Raw genomic sequence first — 26,562 nt, forward strand, 5'->3', positions numbered from 1 at the left:
TTTATTTTATTTCTATTATATTCCCAATAAGATTTTTTTACTTATTAATTATTATTGTTACAAATTATAATGTTAGGTTGTTAATTAAGTTATAAAGAGATGAATACTCTTTTTCATAAGTTCACACAAAATTATTTTGCTGTACATGTCTTCATCCAATTTTTTTTTTTTTTTGAATTTAATGTTCAAAAACTAGTTCAATTTTATGATTTATATTTTGAAGACTTCTTAACAAATAATTATATAGTTATTGAGTAACAACTTAATAATTTCATTTATAATATACAATAAAATCTAAATTTTTTTAGAATTGTAGATTTGAGAAGTCTTGCTCAGAAAATTATTAAAACTCTAAAAACTCAAGCTTATCCATTGATTTATCGTCTAATTGAGATGAAATTAATTTTACCAGTTGTGACTGTATCTATTGAAAGAATATTTTTAAGTAATAAAGATTGATTTATGACTGTCTAGTATAGATCAAGAAAAATATCTTTTCAACAATTGAAAATAAACAAATATTATAATATTTTCAAAAGATACATGCCACAAGATATAATTACCTCCTTTTTCTTATCTACGATTATTGAGTGTTAACTAATACTACAATAAATAATAGTCTAATAGTAATTGAATTAAATTTTTTATTATTAAATATATTTATTATGTTAAAAAAAAATATGTTAGCATTCGTCAGAAATTATCTTCGGATTCGCCCCTCCATGAGGAACCCCTGCAGCAGCCTCCTTCGGCTATAACTCAACCTCGCGGAGCGCGGCGTTCTTTGGAGTGGAGGTGAGGTGGAGACTCCGCACGCCGTCAACGTCGAGATTGTCCTTGCAGTATCCGAGGTTGCCCCGGGGGGAGCCGGGCCCGGGAGCAGATCGATGTCGAAGAGGTGGTCGTAGGTGGAGCCGTGGAGGCCTGGATGGAGGGCGTGTATTTCATAGTGATAGTGCTCAATGAAAATTGTGCCCGAGTATTTTCTAGAATTGATAGGGGCGTATTTGAATATTTGGTTTAAAGCATCCTATTTCAACGCACCAATTCCATAAATAGATGCCACCGTACGCTAACCGGACGCGAACAGAAATTTCCATCCGCTGTATATTTTTAGTACGAAACCCTGTTTTCAGCGAATGGCAGATCGGTATTGTTAATCGACGCACTCTGCTGTAGTCAGACTTGGTCGAAACACATAGAGCCTAGTTGAGTCAACGGCAGCTGATCTGACACGGACCGACTTGCGGCCGAGACGACCATAGGGCTCACTGCGAAGCTTCCTAGAAGCTTTAACTTGGTGAGGCATCGATCTCCGCCGTCTTCATGGAGTTGAATCGAATCCCTAAAAGGAAGGCGACGTTCCAAAAAATCTTCGGATTTGTAGATACGAAAGGGCAAAATTCTAGATGAGCAGCAAAGGAGGAGGAGATCAAGCTTCGTCTTAGTTTTATCGATTTGCCTCTCGCTTCGATTGCTGTACCTTATCTTCAATCCCTTTCGTTCTCGACGCAAGGAGTGAAAAAATGGTAACTTGTCTCATTCTGTTTCCGATCTCTGTCTCCACGTTGTTGTAGATCTCTGTTGGACTTGAATTGATCACTTCTGGACAAGGATTCCTTAGTGCTTAAGATCATCTTTGATATTGATGTACAGCGTTACGACCTTTGAATTTTGCAAGTATTATTTGAATGGCCGAAACCTGGTGCAAGATATCGGACTTACGTTGACACTAAGAATGTAGATCTCAACTCAATATCTTGGGCCTCAGTTAGAGATTGTTTGCGGATGAGGTCAATTTTTTACACCTTAGTAATTAAGGCATTCCGAGGTCTTGCCGGTTGCAGATTCCGAGCTTAAGCAGTAGCCTCAGAGAATTCAAGCCTTAACTGTGAGGATGAGGTTTTCTGTTTACAAAGGTCTCTGCTTGTGCCTAGCTAGTCACGACCTGCGTTAGTTGTTAAATAATGTGGTTAATTATGTTACCATTCTTTTTTTTTTCTCTTTCTTCTTTTTGAGCATTTTGCATCGTGGAGTGGTTGTTTGCTGGATAACTCCATCTTTCATTTGACTCATTTTGAGTTGATAGTTGATACCCTGAGCTAGTTGTCTCGACCTAAGTTTTGATTTTGGGAATGTGTTAGTGTATAGTCAATGATTTATTTCCATCAGTGATATCATAATTGGACTTACATCCACTTGATACTAATCCTAGTATGATAGAAGTATACACTTTGTGACCATGCTTCACAAAGTCGGCTAATCCTATCTTGAGATAATGTGACTTTGCAGTGTCTGGTCCCACTATTGGACTGCTTTCTTTTCAGACTACCCGAACCAACTTTCACTTCCTAAGAAAACATTTGTACATATTTTCTTTTTTACATGAACAATCTTTGTTAGTGAATTGTATTCCTTAAGCTGCTTATTGAATTTGTTATGATAATTATACAGATGAGACCCGCGGATGAAAGGGAAGGTTTTGCAATGGAGATGGAGACAATTGCTAGTTCATCATCACCGTCCACAAAGATTGTCTCATCTGAGTTACTTCATAGTAGGTCTCTTTTGAATGTTGCCTATTCGAGGATCCCCTGGGGAATACTCAAAGGAATTTCAAAGAGCATTAAAGTTGTCATTTTCAGTGCAAAAATTAATATTCTACTACCATTTGGACCTCTGTCAATCATTCTCCACTTTCTTACTAAAAATCATGTAAGTCAAAGTTGAAACAGTATGTACCTGATACTTCTGTTTACTTTTTGACTTTTTGTTTCTGTCCTATGCAATTCTTGACAAGCTTATGTTGAACTAACAGTCAACTATAGGATTACCATTTCGACAAAATGAATGTCATTTCTGATTATTCTCTTCTGCTCGTTTCAGGGGTTAGTTTTCTTCTTCAATTTGGTAGGTATTATTCCTTTAGCTGAACGTTTAGGATATGCAACAGAGTAAGTTAATCCGTATTTATAATATTGTTTCCTATCTTCAATTTATTCTGAATATTTCTATTTTTCAGGCAACTTGCTACTTACACTGGTCATACAGGTGAGCTGATCTAATTATATGTTATCCAGCCATCAAATATGTTCCAGTTTCTCTATAAATGACTTTTTGGGCCGGATGGATGTATCACGTTAACTGTTCTTTTGCTTTGAAATTGCAGTTGGTGGATTGCTGAACGCAACCTTTGGTAATGCAACTGAAATGATAATAGCAATATATGCATTAAAAAGTGGAATGATCCGTGTTGTACAACAATCACTCTTGGGCTCTATTTTATCAAATATGCTACTAGTTCTTGGTTGTGCTTTTTTTGCCGGTGGGGTTGTTCACAACAAAAAAGATCAATTCTTCAATAAGGTATCTTTTGGTTGAGAATGTTTGCATTTTGCAAAATTAGGATGGTTGCAGTATGATAGCTGACACATGTTATACCAAATCCACCTAGGCTGCTGCTGTTGTGAATTCGGGGTTGCTGTTGATGGCTGTTATGGGTTTAACATTTCCTGCTGTCCTCCACTTTACAAGATCAGAGGTGCACTATGGAAAGTCAGAGGTTGCCCTTTCAAGGTTTAGCAGTGGCGTTATGCTTGTGGCATATGCTAGTTACCTTTTTTTCCAACTCAGGAGTCATCAAAACAGTTACCATCCAATTTCAGATGTGAGTTACTAGGCAACATAAATGATCGCACAGCTAACTTATTATTTTGTTTGTCATATTTGCCCCTGATTGATGTGTAGGACAATGAATAATTGATCTTACACCAGTAGTAAGCCTATGAATTCTGCATCCGTGTCATATGCTTCTCCTGACTGGTGTAGAAACAACTGCTATTTGACAAAGAAACAATGTTTTGTAGTTTTAAAGTACAAGAGGGAGCTCAATCCAACAAAAAATGCCAAGGTCCTTAGGTGGGGACTTCTATAGTGGGGGGCTTCTGGCATTTAAGCACAATTTAAGATCCCTCATTTGGAGATTTGAGATTAAGGGTCAAATTTCCTTTGGCAGAAGGAAAAATATCTGTGGAAAAACTTCCTCAAGCACTATTTCCTATTGTTTCCTTCATTGGAAATAACCGGATGGAAGAAAGCAACTAGGGAAATGTTATCTTATTTTCACCTATTTTGTTTCCACCTAAATTGTATATCTGCTTTATTGTGGATCCAAATCTTTTGTAGATATTTATTTTCGAACATTTGTGTGTTTTTGAGATATGAATATTAGGAAATTATTTTTTTTTCTCCTTTTTTCCCACTCAACGAATCACAAAGGAAATCTTTTCCAGTCCATTTCCTCCTACTTCTTTTCCCAAACTATTTTTTCCCTGTAGTAAGCTGATTATCAGAAGTGAAGTTCTGCACGCATACTATCTTTAATAAATATATTCAACTCTTCCATGCTTTCCTGTCCTGATTTACCACAAATCTCATGCCCCCTTTTTGTTCCGTATTATTTTGTAACTTAAAATGGTAATTGTGTCTTTGATCTCTTTCTGTGTTTTTTTAGAGCAAAGGGTCAAATGAGATTTTATGTTACCAACTAATGGCACATGTCTTCTTGTTTGCTTCATTCTTTTTTTACTTGACTTATGCACTTTATGTTATTTTAATTATAAAGTAGTGTTATATCTTCTAGGAAGAGGGGCATATTGAGGACTCTGATGAAGATGAACCTCCAGAGTTGAGCCAATGGGAATCAATATCATGGCTTGCAGTTTTGACACTTTGGATTTCCATTCTTTCTGAGTACCTTGTTGATGTCATAGAGGTATACTAATCTCTTATTCATTATATTGAACATTTTTTTTTCCTCTGAAAGTATTTTGTTCTGGCTGTGTTTTCTGTAATATTGTGTAAATGTGTAACTGCACAATGCATGAGGTCAAACAGTCCTTGATTGGCTGTGTGGCTCTTAGCCACACTTCTGTGGTTGGTAATTGATAACTTCCTGTGCGAATGTTTCACCTTGTGGATTATCCAAGTGTAAAAATTTCCCATACAAATGCTACGCACGCTGTTGTATCTTGCAACAAATTAACTGCCATGTGTTGGTGGTCATTTTAACCATATGAGATGATGAATTTCCTATTCTTTCAAAACTATTTGAAATACCAAAAGCAAGGGATTTGGTCAAGGCCTAAGATCTAGTTCTGGTGTTGGGTTTGGGTGGCACGTCAGAGTGAGATTTGGCATATTGATGCTTTCACTAAGATCCACATGTTTTGACTGATTTTAGTATTGGTGCACTGAAGGGATCGATGATGAGGGGGAAAAAAAAATGAAAAATCTTGATTCTGTCATGTAACTGTTACTGATTTGCCTTCTTGTGCAAATCCCTAGTAACAAGTAAATCCTAGTTTAATATGAGGGCAAAACAAAAAATCTTGATTCTATCATGTAACCATTACTGATTCCTTCTTTTGTACCAATCTGTAGTAAAAAATGAATCCTAGTCTTGATGGACTTTAGTATTGACACACTGGAGGTAATGATGAGGATAAACTAAAGGGCTTGATATGAATAGCTATCATGTAAGGATTACTGATTTACCTTGCTGCGCTGTGTCATTCCCTAGTTTAATGTGTTTCTGCAAGTTGTGGAGTTCTAATCTACAGTATTTGGTGAAAAACTATTGTTTGTTAATTATTCCGCATTTTAAATGTTGTAAGATTTGCCAAATTTCATATGGCAAAAATTATACTAACTTTATTATCTTCCTATCTGCTATTATTGTTTAGGGAGCTTCAGATGCATTGAACCTTCCACTGGCCTTTATCAGTGTCATTTTACTTCCTATTGTTGGAAATGCTGCTGAACACGCTAGTGCAATTATGTTTGCCATGAAGGATAAGCTTGTAAATCTGGAGAACATTGATTAATGTTGATTTCCTTATGCCACATGCAATCAGGTTATTGTTTTCTTCTCTCTTGTAGGATATTTCTCTGGGAGTTGCCATTGGATCATCAACTCAAATATCCATGTTTGTGGTAATGCTTCGACAACCTATCTATTTGCATTTGTTCCTTTAGTTATTTTATTACAAGGGCATATGTTAGCCAATTATCCATATATTAGAGTCCCATGTAATTATCACGAATTTTATTGCAACATCCACGAGAGCAATTCTCCTGAAAATCTTGACAAAACAACATTCATCCAAAATAATCATTTATGTACTTTAATAAATCAATCTCACTTTTCTATCAGTTGATTCCAAATGGAATAGCACAAATTGTCTGATAAAAGTTGTAGCTGCAGGCTTTGCAGTAAGATTTGAGAAGTATGGAAAAGTTTCAAGTCTAATATGCTATAATTTTTGCACTATGGTCTTAAAACTCTCTAAACTTCCCATGTTCAGAGTCAAAAGTAAAACATTTTTATAGTTTCACACCAATAACAGATTTCTAATTCAAGTACTTCTGGACCTCTACACTCCAGTTACCTGCCTGTGGTTTCCAATTAGACATTCATGTTTTCTCCTTTTATACTATATTACTGATGTGGATTACCATCTTGTTTGTGGTGGCAATTGCAGATTCCTTTCACTGTGGTTGTTGGTTGGGTTATGGGGACACAGATGGACCTAAATTTTCAGTTATTTGAGACTGCAACTCTTTTTATAACAGTGTTGGTTGTGGCATTTATGCTACAGGTTGGTTCTCAAATCAAGCATATTTTTTATTCAAGTTGTGTAGATGCGGCGTTAACTTTTCTTATATATTTTTATGCAATCCTTGCACTGATTAAATATCTTTCACTGCCAAACATTCAGTACATATATGCATCTTCTTGCACTGTGCTAAGATTCTGAAAAAAATTCTAAGTAGGAAGAGTTTAAGACTCCTACTTTGTATATTTGTTATGCATCTATTTTTTGCAATCCTTGCACCGAGAAAATGTCTTTCACTGCCATAGTTTCAGTAGTCAATATATGCTTCTTCTCGCACTTTGTGTCGAGACTTGTAATTGGTAATATTTTCTGACCTTGCTGTGAGTTCAATATACCAATTTTAGGTCCGTTAATGCTTGTTTTGCTTTTTCAGGAGGGCACGGCAAACTATTTCAAAGGTTTAATGTTGATACTCTGCTACTTCATTGTCGCTGCTAGCTTCTATTTCCACACTGATCCAACAGAAAGTAAGTGAAAGGAAGCTCGACATATGCTTCATATAACACTTTTTTTTGTTTGTTTTGCAAGAATTGAAAATAATAATAATATTATTATTTGATACTAAAAGGAATAGTGCAACCTTATATAGGACTCCAACTTTGACTAACTAGTAATGTGGGTCTACATTATTGAATTCAACACTGACCCTAGGCACAGAGTATGAGAAACAGTTGTATACAGAAAATGTTGGAAAACTGGTGTGCATGAGAAATTAAATGTAGATCGTTGGATTAAGATGAACAAATCTGGCTCGACCCAATCACAACATTGATTTCAAAATGGAAGGCATCCAAATGCAGAGGCATTGTGTTCCTTAGGAAGGGATGCAATTTAGATCATCCAATTCAAGTTGGATGGATGAGATCTAATTGAACCAAGAGGTTTTTTTGTCCCTTCATTTGAAATAAATAAGATCCCTCACATTCCCATTTCATTCCATTTCAAAGCAAAACAAGTATTGCATTCCATAGTTACATTTGGAGAGCTCGAGAAGCTTCTTCGATTTGTAGTGCTACTATTGCAAGATAAAGTCGTATCTTTGGAGATTGCCATGTCTGTGAGCACCGTGTGCAGGGCACATTCGTCTTAAAGAAATAGAGTCCAACTCTAACCTCGACTTTGCCAGAGTGGTGTTATATCATTATTTGCTCGCGTTCAAATTGCACCACCACCAGATGCAACAAGTTTAAGATGAATTTCCTTGCAATCATGATGGATTCATCATCGACGACTCTTCCACCAACGCATGGCCAGAAATTGGGAAATTTATAGGTACTGATTTCAAGAAGTGGCAGCAACAGATGTTGTTCTACCTAACAACGTTGAATCTTGCGAGGTTCTTATGTGAAGATGCCCCTTCCATATTTCAAGGTGAGACTCATAAAGAAAAAAGGACGACATATGATACTTGAGGATATAGTGACTTTTTATGTCGAAATTATATCCTCAATGGCTTGGACAATACATTATATAATATGTATATTCCAATGACAACTGCAAAGAAATTATGGGAATCTTTTGAAAAGAAGTACAAAATAGAAGATGCCGAACTAAAGAAATTTATTGTCGGCAAATTCTTAGACGTCAAAATAATCGATTTCAAAATCGTATAACTCAAGCTCAAGAGTTGCAATTGATCCTACATAGTCTGCATGCCGAGGGCATGACAATGAATGAGTCCTTTCAAGTTGCTGCGATAATCGAGAAACTCTCATCTTTGTGGAGGGAATTTAAAAATTGTTTAAAGCACAAGCGAAAGGAGATGAGACTTGAGGATAAGACTGTGGATTGAAGAAGATAATCGCAAGCAAACAGAATCAACAAAAATACATATATTTGCAAAGGCAAATCTAATGGAACTAAACACGGGCAAGAAGAGAAATTATCCCGACAAAGGGCAGAGCCAAGGGAGGGCTAAGAAGTTCCAAGAAATATATCACAATTGTGGCAAACCGAATTACAAGGCCAAAGACTATCGATTTTCAAAGAAAGTCACTCAAGTGCACATGATTGAAGATAAGTTAGTGCCACTGGACATGTCAGCATTAGACCCGACTGTCGTTGTATTTAAAGCCAACTTGGTGGACAATAGAAGACACTTGTGGGTCAATACTTGTGCTATACGACACATTTGCTCTGACAAGGCTTAACTTTCAACTTATGCCCAAATTAATGGGAGAAAATTAATCATGGACAATTCTGCAACTTTCAATATTGTTGGTGTCTTGGCAAGGTGGTATTGAAGATGATATCAGGCAAAGAAGTGACACAAATTGATATACTTCATGTTCCAAAATTTAGAAGAATTTAGTGTCAAGTTGACTCTTGTCAAAGCTGATTTTAGGCTAGTGTTTGAGTCAAATAAATATGTATCGACAAAAAATGGTCAATTTATGGGAAGAGGGTTCATGGAGAACAATTTATTCAAAATGAATGTAATGGTTGTACACCGTGATTTCAATGACAATAAAATTATAAATTTTGCTTATTTGATTGAGTGTTCTAATTTATGACATGTTAAACTTACACATGTAAATTATAGCACTTTGTGATGACTTGTGAATTTAAATTTATTGCTAATATTTAATATTGATCCAACATCTAAATGTGAAATAAATGTTGAAGCGAAAATGTTAAGGTTATCTTTCCATTTAGTGGAAAGAAGAACGATCCTTCTATAGTTAATTCACAATGACATGTGATTTAAAATTCATGCAAGCTTGAGGAGACAAAAAGTACTTTATTACTTTTATTGATGACTGCACTATATATTGTTTTGTGTATCTATTGAATGGCACAAATGAAGTCTTGAAGCATTAAAAAATTATAAGAATGAAGTTGAGAATCAAATTGGTTAACGAATTAAAAGAATTCAAAGTAATCTAGGAGGAGAATTGTTGGTGCAGTGAGCACCAGATGATCGAACTTGAGTTTTGATTATGGTAAAAGGTTCAAAGTTAAGCTGTGGTGTTATCTAACAAGGTTCATGGAGCTTGCAGGAAAGTCCTAAGTGATGCTTAGACAAAAGTCCTAGCTGCGGTTAGGCAAGGTGAAAACCCTAGGGGGTGGTAACCCTAGACCCTAGGGGGTGGTAACCCTAGGTGGCGGAAAACCCTAAGGGGCGGCAACCTTAGGTCCTAGGGGGTGGTAACCCTAGGTGACGGAAAACCCTAAGGGGCTACAACCTTAGGTCCTAGGGGGTGGTAACCCTAGGTCGAGAAAAACCCTAGGGGGCAGTAACCCTAGGATCAGGCTGACTGGGCTGAGTCAGAAGAGCTTATCGATCGATCGGACCTTTATCGGTCGACCGAACCTCGTATGGAGTTTGACCGGATTGAAGCGGAGTGAGAAGATCGGGCAGATCAGATAGGAGGGATCGCCTGATCGGTCGACCGCACCTTGGGATCGGTCGACCAATCCGCGTCGGGTCAAACTTGATCCCGAAGCTTGGGGATCTAGATCAGACTTTGCAGAGCTATAAAAGGAGGCCTCGAGGTGCAGCTTATAAACAACTCTCGAACAGAAGATCTCTTGTGCTCTAGTGTGCTGCTCCGTACGCTTCAACAACGCCCTGCTGCTCCGACAATCAGCAACCACTCTTAATATATTGTATTTTGTCGGTATAATCTTTCTTTTTAAGCTCATACTTGTTCTCATCTACTTGTAAAGATTTGCGCTATATAGTTGTTGCCCACCGAAAGCAGTCAACGACCGCGGGCCTTCGAGTAGGAGTCGAGATAGGCTCCGAACGAAGTAACTTCTCGTGTCTTCTGTGTTTGTGTTATTTCTTTTCCGCTGCATTTATTTTTACGATTCCGAAATCGATTGTGAAAGCCACGAGTGCTATTCACCCCCCCCCCCTCTAGCGCTTTCGATCCAACAATTGGTATCAGAGCGGGGGAGCTTTGATCTGGTGCAACCACCAATCAAGCATCTTTTGTGGCATTTTTTGGTTTTAGGAGTCGATTGGAATCGGTATTCTTACCATTTTCCAATTTATTTTTCGTAATTAGATTTCTTGTTTGAGGTTGGTGCAACACTACTCGAGTTCGTGTTCTATTTTTTTCCCGCACTATTAATCCAAGACCAAGTCTTGGAATAAGTTTTTTGTTTATATTGTGTACTAGGTTTTTAAATGGCCTATGAAGATGGATACAACACCGCAAACCTACCACTCTTGTCCAGCAAAAATTTTGGTTACTGGAAAGATCAGATGGAGCACCAACTGAAAACTCAAGTGGAGACATGGACCATAGTCCAGATCGGATTCATTCTCCCAACTGAAGAAGGTGTATCCATCACCTGTGACAAGTGGGATGCACAAACAATAAGAAACTTCGAGACAAATGCAAAGGCAACATGTATTCTCCTAGGCGGACTATCAAATTCAGAGCTTGATCGAGTCGGAAGGTTCGACACTGCTAAAGAGCTTTGGGAGAAACTACTCAAACTTCATGAGGTTCCTTCAGAGTCAGAAATTGAACAAGACTGCGAACCCAAATACGAATCTCCAGAGTCAACCTCCGAACCAGATTCGGAAGAATCAGATCAGACCGATTTCATAACACTTATGGCTAGAGAGGAAATTGCTGAATCTGAGTCTGAACTCGAGGTGGCAACAGTCAAGGGGGAGGATCCTGTCATGAATTTGAGAGGCAAGATTGTAAATTCAAAATGCAAATGTCACATAACTTGTTTTAAGTGTAGGGAGAGAGGGCACTATAAAAACGAGTGTCCTACTCATAAGACTCGGCCGGTATAATCGAAGGAGAAGGAGAAAATGATCAAAAGAGGGAAGGAACAAATTAAATGCTCCAAATGCAAACAAATGGGTCACTGCAAAAGACAATGCCCAGAAAGAAGACCCAATAATCCAGAGGGAGAAATCAAGGTAAATAAATTTACATTATATGAAAATTCAGTTTTTACAACACATGATTGCAGTAGTTCAACTAATCTTGCTTGCTCAAGTATAGATTTTTCTTCAAAACTAGATACACATGCTAATAATACCATGATTAAATTTGATTCATATATAAACAAGAATAACTCAAAATTATTAAGTAAAAATAAGAAATTAACCTTAAGAAAATTAGGAATACAAAATAATAGTTTAAAAGATAAAATTGATAAATTAGAGAAGATCAAGGTTCTAAAATTCGCTAGGCGCTAGTCGGGCGGCAGACCAGTGCCTAGCGCCTAGGCCGCCTAGGCGGGGACTAGGCGTCCCTTGTTTCATGTGGACTGTGGATAATGTTATATGTAAATCTAAATGTTGTCTTAAACAATTTCATAGCAATGAAGATCTAACTATGTATGCTAAAATAAATACATACTCTCCAATACCAAAAAATGAACATGCAGTAAGTTATCATAATCATATAGTAAACAGTAGAACATTGGAAAATAGTAGCAATAGTTCAATTTAAGATTACAATGCATTGTGAACTAGTAACCACTAAGCAAAATATAATTGTTAAATAACATAAATCATGTCTTAACAAAATGAGTTCAAAATTGGGAAAACTAATAATATCTCATAGACTCATATTTATTCTGCTTCTTCTTTTCCATAATTTTCAATAACTTGTTCTTCATCGGACACAAACTCAATATCATTATTGTGATCCTCATCTTCTTCTTCGGATTCAAAATCATTTTCATGGAGTTCTCTCACTCTGGAGCTTCTTCGGGGTTGTAGATTTTCATCTGCTCCACTTGCTTCATCAACCATTTGCCAAGTGAGCCCGGAACCTAGTTCAACTTCATCATCTTCCCCACCATCCACAATCCAACCTTGTTCATTTGAAGCATCTTTTGCAAGAAGGACATCAACATTTCTTTCTTTTTCTCTTTTTTGTTTGTTCAACAATCTAGCATTAAATTGGACAAATACTAGATTGTTCAACCTGTTGGCATCCAACCTATTTCTTTTCTTTGTATGAATCTAAAAAAAAAACAGAGAAAGTAAATATTATAGTTAGTACCTGAATATAGAGTAGACATTAAAAATTATAACTAATTTAATTAAAGAGTAGACTGAAAGTTTAAAACTTACTCCTTCAAATGTACTCCAATTTCTTTCACACCCAGATGAACTTGTAGTTAATGAAAGTATCCTCAATGCCACCCTTAGCAAGTTAGGTGTGTGAGCACCGTATGTACTCCACCATGCACATGGATCAAATGTATCATCATTTTTTTCACATGCTTTTGCTGCCAATGTTTTTCCAAATAACCCTGTCTTATTTCTATATTTTGGAAATTCCTTGTTAATAATTGTATCTTGTAAATCTAATTCATTGGCATGTAAAGTTTCCATGCATTCAAAAATCCCCATCGCGACCTCCTCATAAAGAGCAATCGAACTATCTTTGTAGTAAAAATAAGGATTCAACAAAAATGCAGTGGTATGCAATGATGTATCAAGTCTATCCTTCATTTTTGACTCAATAATGACTATGATAGGCTGATAATTTGATTCCACGTTATTCAGAGCCACCTTGATATCTTCTTTAGCTTGAAGAAGCTCCCCATATAAAAACCCCATCGATGACTTTCTATCTCCATCTACCAATCGAAGAACTCTTATCAAAGGAGCAAATATTTTCAAACAAAGTGTTATACCATTCCAAAAACTCATGTTCATCACTGTAGAGTAAGCCAATTTTCCTTTGTTTGTTTTTGACCATTTACATTTCTCCCACATATCACTTGTAAACATGGCCCTTAAACTAGTTTTTTTTTCAATCAAACTTTGCAATGTGAGGAAATTTGATGCAAACCTGGTAACTCCTGGTCGGACTATGTCTCTCTTCTTCGTGAAACTTCTCATCAATGATAAAGTCTTATGGTGAGCATAGATGAAAATGGTAAAAGCCTTGGACTGCTCAATCACCTTTTTATATCGTGGAAGTTTGCCAATACTTTCAAGCATGAGATTAATAGTGTGAGTTGCACATGAACTCCAAAAGATCCGGGTCGTTTTTCTCTCATCAATTTAGCTGCAACCATATTGTTGGTGACATTATCTGTAACAATCCGAACAATATTCGAGCTCCTACTTGTTCAACACACTTGTCAACATACTCAAAAATAAGTTCAGTCTGTATGCGCCTCCTCTCAAGACTCCTTAGACTCTAAAAATGTAGTACCCTCCTTGTAATTAACACACAAATTTAAGATGCTTCTTCTTTTCTATCACTCCATGGATCCGTCATGATCGAGCATCCATTCTTTGCCCATTCTTCTTCATGTTTTTTTAAGAATTGTTTTGTTCTTTCAACTTGACTTTCAATAGTGGCTCCCTAAGTTGATATTGAGTTGGAGGCTTGAATCCTGGTCCAAATTGACCCACCGCCTCCATTAGTTGCTTGAAGCTATCATTATCAATAACATTGAATGAGATTCCATTTTCATAAACCCATCTCCCAACATATTGTTGAACTTGTTGAGTTCTCTCTTTGAAAAGAGCCTCATTTATATTTTTTTGCCGAAGTACTTTACTTGAGCAATTGCCAATGCATATCTATCCATGGGGCCAAGTGGAAGAGGTTTTTTAACTCCATCCATCCCTTCAATTTCAAGACCTTCTTCTTCATCTACGGAAATAGCCACCTCTGCTCTACAACTTTGTTCTTCCATTATTTTGTTCTTCTTTCTGTTCCTCCCTTCTAAAATAGCCTATTTGCACTTATTTTTGTCTTCTTGAGATGCTTTTCGACAACCCGATATATTTCCAGGTATATTTCCAATGTGCTCCTTTATCCTATACACTCTTCCTGACATTGCTTTTCCACATAACTTACATTTAATTTTGTCGAGGTTCTTAGGATCAATCAATATCCCAAACTCCCATCCGATGTCATTTGATTTTCTTCTAAGAATTCCGGATTCGGGTTGAGTAGATGCTGTCGAAGATGGATTGCTTGCCATTGATAACAGATAATCTGACGGGAAAAAAATTATATATTACAAGACATAATATGATAATAAAATTTAATTATACCATACAAATATACAATACAAAATAATGAAAATATGAAATAAGTCTGAGAATATTTTTTTATATATCTTAATCTAATTAATAAAATTTATTAGATATTTGTTTAAATAAATTTAATTTTAAATATATTTTTTATATTATTAAATCTGTTATATACTTATATATAAATTAATAATATTTATTAGAATTTTTAAAATTTTAATTTAATATTCATATTTTTAAAACTGATTTATATAAATTAATAATATTTATTAGAATTTTAAAAATTTTAATATAATTTTAATAATTAATATTTATAAATCCGATTAATATACATTTATAATATATAAAATTTATAAATATGATTTATATAAATTAATAATATTTATTAAAAATTTTAAAATTTTTATATAATTTTAATATGTATAAATCCGATTAATATAAATTTATAATATATAAAATTTATAATTTATAAATAATTAAATATGATTTATTAATTTATTAATATGTATTATATGTTTTTTAATTTTAAATATTTTTATATTTTTAAATCTGATAAAGTGATAAATGATAATATTTATTATAATTTTTTAAATATGTTAATATATAAATTAATATTTAATATTATTTATTTAAAAAAATTAAATATATTATTTATATATTTAAATATGATTATATAAATTAATAATGGTTATTAGAATTTTATATATTTAAATTTGTTTTATATAAATTAATAATATTTATTATAAAAAAGATAAATTTTAAATATATTTAATTGGGATCTTAATTTTATTAGGGTTTATGAACTCAACCTTATTATTAAAATTATCCCCGTTAGGAGTTAGGAATTGTTTTAATTTATTAAATCTAAAAAAAATTAAAAAAAGAAAAAAAAAACGCTAAAAACGCATCTCTGTCTCGAGTCTCGCGACTCGCGCGACGGCGCGGACGGCGGACGCCACGGGCCACCACCGGCGGCTCGCGGGAGGGCTCCGGCACTGCCGGAAGCTTCGTCGGACGAGTCCGATGCGTCCGGCGAAGTCCGACGTTGATGCCGGACTTCGCCGGACGCGTACGGCGCGTCCGGCGAAGCTTCCGGCAGCGTCTGACACCTACGATGCGTCCGGTGTTGCCGCGACGAAGATTTGAGAAACAAACAAAGTGCGATGAAACAAAAATGAACAAAAACAAAAACTTACCGGAAGCAAGCGATCAGGGAGTGATTAGGGAGCGATCAGGGAAGACGAACAGTCGGGGCGATGAAACAAACGAACGCCTGACAAATACCTAAAAATCAGGTTTAACATGCCTTAAAAAGCTTGGCTCGCCGAATCCTGGTTTCCGGCGCGGCATCCTGCCGCACAGCGCCTAGGCAGCGCCTAGGTGGCCGCCTAGGGCGCAATTTCGAACACTGGAGAAGATTGTTAATAATTTAGTCAAATCACAAAATCTAGACTTAGATTATAAGTCTAAAGTAAAACTTAAACACTACGAAAAAAGCTAAAAAGGAAAACAGATTAAATAAACTTCGAATAAAATTAAAATTCAAATTAAATTAAAATCAAATTAAATAAACTTAAAATTCAAATTAAATTAAAATCAAGTTAAATTCGAATTAAATTAAATTAAAATCAAATTAAATCAAATTAAAATCCAAAGGAAGACTCCAGAATAGCTGGCACCTCCGAACTTAATCCACCCGATAAGGGTAACCAAGAGTAGACTACCCGGCAGGGTAATTAAGGATAGATTAAAAGGGACTAGGTTTAACTTGACCCACTGTACTGGTGAAGTATTGGATGATAGTACGTTGGGGAAACTTAGTTATCGCATGTCTAGGAAGATATGAGTATGACTTCAACCTGGTGTATTTGGCTAAGTGGAACTGACCGAAACTACCCTTTATGGATTCTAACTAGTTAGACCAAGGTTTTGTACTAAGTTCAATGGGTAGGACTATTTGGAAAACCTCGAAGCATGGTTACTTTAATGATGTCTTTATGACTCACCATAGCCCAGAAGTTTATCCAAAGAATGCATACTTGTTGAACCCAAAGCTAAATCTGAATCTAACACAAAGTTAATTATAACCCTAAAATTGAACCTAATTCATTTCATAAAAATTATAGGATTCCCTGATTGAAAATTTAGATCGGGTGAGATGACTAAGAAATTAAAAATTAATTCAAACTCACAATTAATTCAAATTCGTAATTAAAATTAATTCAAAATTTAAATTCGTAATTAAAATTAATTCAAAATTAAATTCCTAATTAAAATTAATTCAAATTCAAATTAAATTCATAATTAATATTATTTTTTCAAATGAAATTAATTCAAAATCTCTTAAAACTTAATTTCAAAATTATTTAAAAAAAAATATTTTAAAAATCTCTTAAAACTTAATTTCAAAATTATTTGAAAATTTTTTTAAAAATCATTTTAAAAATCTCTTAAAACTCTTTTAAAAAATTCTTTAAATATTATTTGAAAAATCTTTTAAAATTATTTAAAAATTATTTGAAAAATCTTTTAAAATCATTTAAAAATTATTTTAAAAATCCTTTGAAAATTCATTTCAATTAATTTCAGAATATTATTCAATTAATTTCAAAATATTAATTAATTTAAAAGGGTTTAAAATTCTTTAATTCTCAAATCATATTATAAAATTATGTTAACTCCAATTAATTTTTACTATAGTCTCAAAATTTAATATTTACTAATTTGAAATTCAAACTTATATTTTCAATAGTTTTATTGACAAAGATAACTTTATCTAACACTCACTCATAAGCTAAACATGCCTGAAAACCTAGAATGGGTGAGATGGAAAATTAGGCAATAAGCAAGTAGCTAAAGGTTAAACAGTTGGTGAAGGAAATGGAGATTGTAAGATTGAGCATGCTTGTATTTTAGGGCTCTAATACCTGTTCAAAACAATTTGAATAACTGAACATCAATTTAACCTCTCATGCTTGGACTCTAGGACCCTAAGAATTTATTAAGGCATTAATTAAGGGGGAGTGATTTTGAGTTGATCTTAAAGTTAGTCTTTCCAAGTTAGTTTTTCATTAAAGTAAATTTTTTCTTCTTGGTTTTTAAAATAAAAATTATCTTTGACTTGACTTAAAAAAAAAAAAATTAAAAACTATTTTTCTTTATCTTCAAAAATTCAGGTTATTTTTAAATTTACCTTTAAAGTTAAAATTATTTATGTCCTGACTTTTAAATTATAACTCCTCTAGAAGCTAAATGTTTTCAAAGCTAAGTACTTAATTAAGTTTTCTGTAACTAAACTTAATTAAATTATTTTCTAAACTTAGCTACTTGGCAAGATATTTTCTCAACGCAATCATTTTTAAGCTGAAAACATAGCTAAGCATTTCAAATTTAGCTAAGTATTTTTCAATACAATTCTTTTTGAAAAGCTAAGTCTTTTTAAGACTAAATACGTGAAAAAATTATTATTTTCAAAAGCCTTATACATTAAGTTAAGTACTTAACCAAATTTTTTTTTTTTTTTTATCAAAGTCTAAGTACTTAATTATGCTACCCTTTAGGGGGAGCTTAATAGACTATTTCTCTCTTTTGTTAACTCTTTTTGATTTATGTCAAAGGGGGAGAGAAAAGTCAAAGTTAAGAAATCATGAAATTAAACATAATGAAAGGGGAGCATAAACTTTAAATTGCATTGATGCTCATGGTTAATTTCCATTATTTATTCCTTTATTTAATGTTATAATTTACTTAACTTTGAACTAAGATCCCCATAATCAAAAAAGGGGAGATTGTTGGTGCAGTGAGCACCAGATGATCGAACCTGAGTTTTGATTATGACAAAGAGTTCAAAGTTAAGCTGTGGTGTTATCTAACAAGGTTCATGGAGCTTGCAGGAAAGTCCTAAGTGATGCTTAGGCAAAAGTCCTAGCTGCGGTTAGGCAAGGTGAAAACCCTAGGGGTTGGTAACCCTAGGTCCTAGGGGGAGGTAACCCTAGGTGGCGGAAAACCCTAAGGGGCGGCAACCTTAGGTCCTAGGGGGTGGTAACCCTAGGTGGCGGAAAACCCTAAGGGGCGACAACCTTAGGTCCTAGGGCGTGGTAACCCTAGGTGGAGAAAAACACTAGGGGGTGGTAACCCTAGGTCCTAGCGGGTGGTAACCCTAGGCGGAAAGTTCAGTCGGTCTGGAGGATCGGACTGACATCAGGTAAATCTCCTGAGTGGAGTAGGTGAGGACGCGTTCCCCGCAGAGGGAACAGTAAGCGTCGGGTCGACCTAGGGTTTCCGGTCGGAAACCCGAAGTCAGACCTGGACAGTCCGAAGGCTGTCAATTCATTTGTTTACATATTATCTATTGTGTTCTAATTCTGTTTTGCAGGAGACTAACCTTTTTGTGCAGAGTTAGAAGTGACCGGGATCGGTCGACCGAACCCCCATACTAGCAGATCAGATCTCCAAAGGTTGGACCGGGTTCGGCCAGGGGATCGGTCGACCGAACCTAGGTTGGGTGTCGACTAGATCAGACTGACTGGGCTGAGTCAGAAGAGCTTATCGGTCGACCAGACCTTTTATCGGTCGACCGAACCTCGGATAGAGTTTGACCGAATTGAAGCGGAGCGAGAAGATCGGGCGGATCAGATAGGAGGGATCGCCTGATCGATCGACCGAACCTTGGGATCGGTCGACCGATCCGTGTCGGGTCAAACTTGATCTCGAAGCTTGGGGATCTGGATCAGACTTTGCAGAGCTATAAAAGGAGGCCTCGAGGTGCAGCTTATAAACAACTCTCGAACAGAAGATCTCTTGTGCTCTAGTGTGCTGCTCCGTACGCTTCAACAACACCCTGCTGCTCCGACAATCAGCAACCACTCTTAATATATTGTATTTTGTCGGTATAATCTTTTTTTTTAAGCTTATACTTGTTCTCATCTACTTGTAAAGATTTGCGCTATATAATTGTTGCCCACCGAAAGCGGTCAACGACCGCAGGTCTTCGAGTAGGAGTCGAGATAGGCTCCGAACGAAGTAACTTCTCGTGTCTTCTGTGTTTGTGTTATTTTTTTTTCGCTTCATTTACTTTTACGATTCCGAAATCGATTGTGAAAGCCACGAGCGCTATTCACCCCCCCTTCCTCTCTCTAGCGCTTTCGATCCAACAAGAATATGATGATTTATTTGATGAATTTTGTGTAGAATATGATATTATTCATCAAACGATAACTCTTTACTCTCCTCAATCAAATGGGATTGTCGAGTGTACAAACCGAACTCTTAAAGAAATGATGAATGCTATGTTGATAAATTCAAGCTTACCTCAGAATTTGTGTCAGGAAGCTATTTTATCGACAAATCATTTTTTCAATTAAATCCCTCACAAAAAGAAAGATAAAATTCCTTATGAGTTATGGGAGGGTCATAAACCTTCTTATAAATATCAGAAAGTGTGAGGATGTTTGACTAAGGTAGAAGTGCCTAAGCCAAAGCAAACCAAAATAGAACTAAAGATAATCGATTGTATTTTTATTGGATATGCCAATAATAGTAGTGCATATCGATTTTTGATGCACAAATCAACAATTTTTGATGTACATGCTGGAACAACAATTGAATCTAGAAATGTTGTATTTTTTGAAGATATCTTTCCTTGCAAAGAGAAGAAAGAAGAAAGTTTAAATAAAAGAACTTATAAAACTGCGAATATATATAATCTTAGAAATAATGAACTAAAATAGTAAATTCATTTGGTCCTGATTTCATGACTTATATGATGGAAAATGAACTAAGGACAATAAGCGAAGTCTTATCAAGTCCTCCCTTTTGGAAAGAAGCCATCACTAGTGAAATAAATTCCAACATGCAAAACTATGTTTGGGAATTGATGAATATTCCACATGGAATTAAGCCTTTAGGATGTAGATGGATTCTAAAGAAGAAATATAAGGCTGATGAAACTATTGATGAGTAGAAGATAAGATTAGTGACAAAGGGATTCAAATAAAGAGAAAGTTTTGACTTCTTTGATATCTATTCACTAGTAATAAGGATCACATCAGTATCTCAATTGCAACAATATAAATGGGTACTTGAATGGATGTGAATTCGGCTCAAGGCATAGGCCATTAAGGCCTATGCCTAGGGCTCCTATTATATTGGGGTCCACAAATTTTACATATATATATCTATATAAATCAAATATGAATATTAATTTAAAAACATATAAGTTTAGATATTAAATATTTAAAATTATAGCTAAAATAAATTTTAGCCGAGATTTATTTTCATCGGTAATTTTAATTTTTTACTAGCTAAACTATATTTGATCAAAAATTTTAAATTTTTTATAGATTAAATCTGGATCATTTTTATCTTTTTAATCTTAGATTTAATTGATAATTTTAATTTTTACTATTAAAATTAGATTTAGTTGGTAATTTATTTTTATTTTTTTATTAAAATGTAATTAACCATCGATATTTTCTAGCTAAATATTTTTGACTAAATAAATTTTATTAATAATTTATCAAAGTTAAAATTGATAAAAAGATAGTTTAATTCACGAATCTCCCATCAATACGGGATTTGATTTCGAGGAAGAGTATATTATAAGTAGTGATTATATCTAGTACTCAAGCATATTTCTTCTCGGTCACATAATAATTTTACCGCTATGTCGAGAGTTTCCTTCCTCGGAGTTAAAAATAATTGATATTTTTTTTAAAATAATTGTAATTAAAATATATATTAATAGTATTACAATAATTTATTACTTATTTCTAAATTAGTTAATATAAAATATTTTTTATTTTTTAGGTTTGACATAAGATAAAATTATTACTACGTGGCCTAGTTGGCTACTGCTTCCAATTGTATAAATAATCATTGGCAATATATGAAATTGCCCTTTTAAATTTTACTAATAAAAATAAATATCGTCCCAAGGACATAGTTGAGTTGACTAATACGTGATAGATATTGTTACAATGGACAAGGTGTCAAATCTCGGCAAAACCAAGGAAAATGCTCTCGCCACAACGACCAACTACAGCTTCCCGATTTATCTCCTTACTGATGCTTGTAGGGTCGGTCGTGTTGGGCTGTTAGGGTGGCAAATTCCACCTTTTGCTATAACTAATAAAATTAAATATTTCTAATAATATTTATTTAAAAAATATTAATTTTTTTTCATGGTTTAGAGTGTCATGCCGAAATGGTCGAAACGGACGAACCATCTCGTTCCGCTTGGCGACCAACACCGGCACGACCCCCACACCAGACCCACGACAGGTGCGACGTGTTGCGCGCCCTCGTGGTCACAGTGGAGGGGTCGCTCGACCCTGCAACATTAGCGGAGGGGTCGCATAACCCTTCCATTGCCGCTGCGGAGGCATCGTGCGACCCTGCGATCACTACAGAGGGGTCGCACGCGCCAACGTGGTCGCGCTGAAGGAGTCACGTAATCCCCGCGGTCATGACTGGTCGCGCAACCCGCGACAGTGCCGAAGTCGTGCGGGCTCGCGAGTGGTGTTGGATTTTATTTTTTTTTAATTAAACTTAAGTTAATTATTTTAATCAACTTCTAGTTATGATAGAGATAATATAAAGAGACTTTATTAAACCCTAATAAAATTATCTAATTAATTTTATATTTCATTTATTTTAATTTAAAATTTATAATAAAATTTTTATTTTTTTATTTATCTATTTTCATATCTTTTCCTTTTTAAAAAGATTATTTTTCATCTTGTTTATTTTTCAAATATTTATGTTAAATATGTTAGTTTTTAATTAATACATTTTATATTTAAAAAATACTGAAACTATATCGACACGATATGGTACCGAAACTGTATCATTCCAGTCCAGCGCTGAAACCTCGGTACGGGTCAAAATTTTAAACCTTGATTTTTTTTTTCTGCCTAGGGCCTCAAAAATGGTTGAGACGACCCTGGATACATCAAGTAGATGTGAAAACAACCTTTCTAAATGGTGAATTAGATGATGAAATATACACATATGGAGCAATCTGAAGGGTTTGTGACTCCAGGACAAGGAAATAAGATATGTCGACTCGTGAAGTCACTATATGGGCTAAAATAAGCACCAAAATAGTGGCACGAGAAATTTGATAAAATTATGATGTTATAAAATAAACAAGTGTGACAAATGCATATATGTTAAAGGCACACCTGACTCATTGTCATCATGTGTTTATATGTAGACGATATGCTCATCATGGGGAGTAATCATGATATAATCACGACTATTAAGATGTTGAATATAACAAATGTTATACTCAGGATTAAGATCACTAAGACAGTAGAAGGAATTGTCCTTTCGCAATCTCATTATATTGAGACATTGCTAAACAAATTTAATATTTATATAATCTTCCTCGTGTAAAAATACCAATGGACTTAAGCTTGCATTTGACTAAGAAGTAAGAACCATGGTGAACCTATATCACAATTGGAATATTCGAGAATAATCGACAGTTTGATGTATGTCACTAACTGCATGTCCGAATATTGCTTATGCGGTTACAAATTAAGTATATTTATAATTAAATCAAATGATGACTATTGGAAGACATTAATAAAGGTTCTTAAATATTTAAAATACACTTTAGAGTATGAATTACATTATACAAGATATCCAGTGATATTAGAAGGCTATTGTGATGCAAATCAGATATCTGAAACAAACGACTTTAAATCAACTAGTGGATATGTATATAGCATTGGTGGTGGAGCGGTGTCATGGAAATCCATGAAATAAACATATATAGCTCGATCAACTATGAAATTTGAGTTTAAAGCCTTAGATAAAGCGAAGAAGTTGAATGACTTCATAACTTCTTAGAGGATATCCCATGTTGGGCAAAGCCAACGCTTGCCGTGATGATATATTGTGATAATCAATTGGTAATTGCAAGGGCACAAAATAGCACTTACAATGGTAAGTGACGACATATTCGTTTATGACAGAATACTATTAGGCAGTTGATCTCTAATGGAGTTATCTCTGTCGACTATGTCAAATGTCAAATCGAAAGATAGCTTAGCGGATTTGTTTATAAAAAGTTTGAATAGAGATCAAATATACTACACATTAAAAGGAATGAAATTAAAAATTTACAAACAAGAACATTTATAGTGATAACCCAACCATGTTGATTGGAGATCTCAAGATATTAGTTCAATGGAACAACAAAATTATAAAAGTTCGACTAGTTTCCCTCTCATTCCTAGGATGAAAAAGTGCTGCCTACGATCTGTAATGGGTTTAAGCTATAAACTTTTACTGACTCCTATACTTGAAAAAATAGAATATGGTAGAATATTCTTTATAGGAGGTCACTTATAGAAGAGTGAAGAGGGCCGCTTCAATGAAACACTTATGAATCCAAGTTGTCCATGACCAAAATGGCCAAAACTGTTATTATGTAGACACCATTGTCTTTGTTTACCAAAACGACTGAGTAGTTCAAGACATCACATTCATTAAGCAACCTAGTAAATCCGATGGTATTTTACTAAGGAAGGTTCAAAGCCACAAGCTACCTCTTTTGAAACAATAATCTTTCGATTCAACTCTCATTTGATGTTAGCATACATGCATCATTAATTTTTATTCACGTGGGTATTGTTGAAAAATTGGTGTGAATGAGATTTAATTGAATCAAGAGGTTCTTCTACCCCTCATTTGATCCTCACATTCTCATTTCATTCCATTTCAAAGCAAGGCAAGCATTGCATTCTATACTTGCATTTGGATAGTTCGAGAAGCTTCTTCAGTTCAGAGGTCTTGTGATTTGCAATGCTGCTATCATAAGATAAAGTTGTTGTATCTTGGGAGACAATTGTCGTGTTCCGTGAGCATCACGTGTAGGACAAATTTGTCTTAAAGAGATAGAGTCCAACTCTAGCATCGACTTCATCAAAGTGGTGTTATATTGTTATTTTGTCCGCGCTTAGATTGTACCATCACCCGATTCAACATAAAAAAGTTTGATTGAGTTAAAAAAAAATTAGATGACAACTTTAGATATAAAGCTGGAAATAGCCGTTTGCAAAAAGTAGGGTAAGGCTGTGTACAATGGATCATTTCCCGGGACCTCGCATAGCGGGAGATTCGTGCGTCGGACTGCCCTTTTACAACTTTAGAGCACCCTAGGCATGAATAGTCGATTTTGAAAGGTAGAAATTATGACTTTACAGATTCATGCCTAAAAGTGGGGAAAGGTTCAACAAAATATAAGTTGTATGAAATAGAATTTTGATATTTACTTTTTAAAGGAAAGGAGATGCCGGAGCAGAGAAGTGATATTTGATGTCAAATGAGCAAATTTACAGGGGAGGGAGGGAGGGAGGGAGAGTATTTTATTTTTTATTTTTATTTTTTTTTGGAATTTTACAGTCAATAGAGAGATTCAGTTGAAGTGCAGTGGTAAGAATAAAAAGGAAGAAAGAATATATATAAAAAAAAAAGTAACCTGGTGCACGAAGCTCCCGTCATGCGGGGTTCCGGGGAAGGATCCATTGTACGCAGCCTTATCCTGTTTTTTGCAAGAAGTTATTTTCAGGATTCGAACCCGTGACCTTTTGGTCACATGACAACAACATGCCGGAAGAAAGAATATAAACTTACTCAAATTTTAATATCGAAATTAAAGAGTAAAATTGAGTGATTTTATTATGAGGTAGGACCTGTAATAAAAATAGACATTTTAACATGAAGAGAAGAGTATGTTTGGAGAGAAAAGTGTTGTGAGTATTTGTGCTCCTTTTTCTTTGGAGAAGTGTAGGGGGAGGTAGGAACAATATTTGTCTATTTGGTAATGTGAAGAGAAAGAGGGGGAAAAGTGGGAGGAAGAGAAATGACTAAATTATCCATTCATCTTCTTTTTCATCTCCTCCCTTTCCTTCTTACTAGGCCACCAATGCACGGCTTTGAGGCTAATCATCTTTTAACGACCACTCAAGTCACCTCTGCCACCCCTTCTACTTCTCCTTTTTGGTTGCCACTGGTGTTGGGCACTCAGGCATCATAATCCAGTATCTGTGACCTCTACATGCTTAAGCGCCTGTTGGGACAGTTCTAGTTGATCTTGACATTGACATGGATGGCAAGCTCAGCAGCAAGGCGAGCTGCCCTTAGCATCTGTAAACCAGCGATACAAGCCTCCTCGAGATTTAAGGATGCAATTGTGCACCACTTCAAGGGAGAGGATGACGCTGGGAAGGCAAAGTGCCTGATGCAAAAATAAGAGCCCACAACTTCCTTGTCCATTGAAGTAAAGAGACATCTGCACTATCAATCTAAACCCTCTGGCCTTTAGTTCTTATACAACTGAGAAAACAAATCCAAACAGATTTAACCCCCCTTTCCATGAACCAAGCTTCCCTACTTTTTGCTCATAGTTCTCATATAACTTTAGGAAAATAAATCCTAACAGATTAGCGGATTATAGAGACATTTAACAACAAATGCTTTTACAATTCAATCAACAAAATCGCGATATTAAGGCACCAAGTTCACAATTTGACTACATTTTCAGGTGACTAATCGGAAGAGAAGCTAATCTAATTACACAGTTAACCAACTAATTGCATCACACTGGAGGCCAAGTCATTTGCTGCTGAACCGAGAGTATGATAGAGGTAAATTCTATTGCTCACTCAATCTTTATCAGTTCATGTTTGGGTTACCATTTATCAAAAGATATATATTCTCCCATAAACTCATTTGAAGAAATCAGTCAGCAGATTTTGTCTCTTCTCCCTCATATTTTCTTCTTTGCCTGATGCCATGTAAGTACCATTTGTATGGGATTTATGTTTGATTCTGTTCATGTGGAAAGACCTTACTGTGACTAAAATTAAGGGATTTTAAATCCTGCTC

At 35.1% G+C, this 26,562-nt stretch overlaps 1 protein-coding gene across 1 annotated transcript; it reads left to right on the top strand.

The window, feature by feature from the left end:
• Positions 1–1,238: 1,238 nt before the first annotated feature.
• On the top strand, positions 1,239–26,562 carry LOC122041535 (vacuolar cation/proton exchanger 3-like). Its single transcript, XM_042601249.1, has 12 exons — positions 1,239–1,529; positions 2,455–2,715; positions 2,887–2,954; positions 3,023–3,051; positions 3,170–3,366; positions 3,455–3,667; positions 4,643–4,774; positions 5,745–5,861; positions 5,941–5,994; positions 6,543–6,659; positions 7,051–7,144; positions 26,219–26,562. The coding sequence occupies exons 1-12, from the start codon at positions 1,527–1,529 to the stop codon at positions 26,224–26,226; spliced, it is 1,293 nt and encodes a 430-aa protein (XP_042457183.1). The 5' UTR covers positions 1,239–1,526; the 3' UTR covers positions 26,227–26,562.

Source organism: Zingiber officinale, chromosome 2A (genome assembly GCF_018446385.1).
Source record: "Zingiber officinale cultivar Zhangliang chromosome 2A, Zo_v1.1, whole genome shotgun sequence".
Lineage (NCBI taxonomy): Eukaryota > Viridiplantae > Streptophyta > Magnoliopsida > Zingiberales > Zingiberaceae > Zingiber > Zingiber officinale.

Excerpts from the sequence above, each read along its gene's own strand:
- LOC122041535 (XM_042601249.1), top strand. Across the intron at positions 2,716-2,886 it reads ACTTTCTTACTAAAAATCAT|GGGTTAGTTTTCTTCTTCAA; the intron begins GTAAGTCAAAGT and ends TGCTCGTTTCAG. Across the intron at positions 3,367-3,454 it reads AAGATCAATTCTTCAATAAG|GCTGCTGCTGTTGTGAATTC; the intron begins GTATCTTTTGGT and ends AAATCCACCTAG.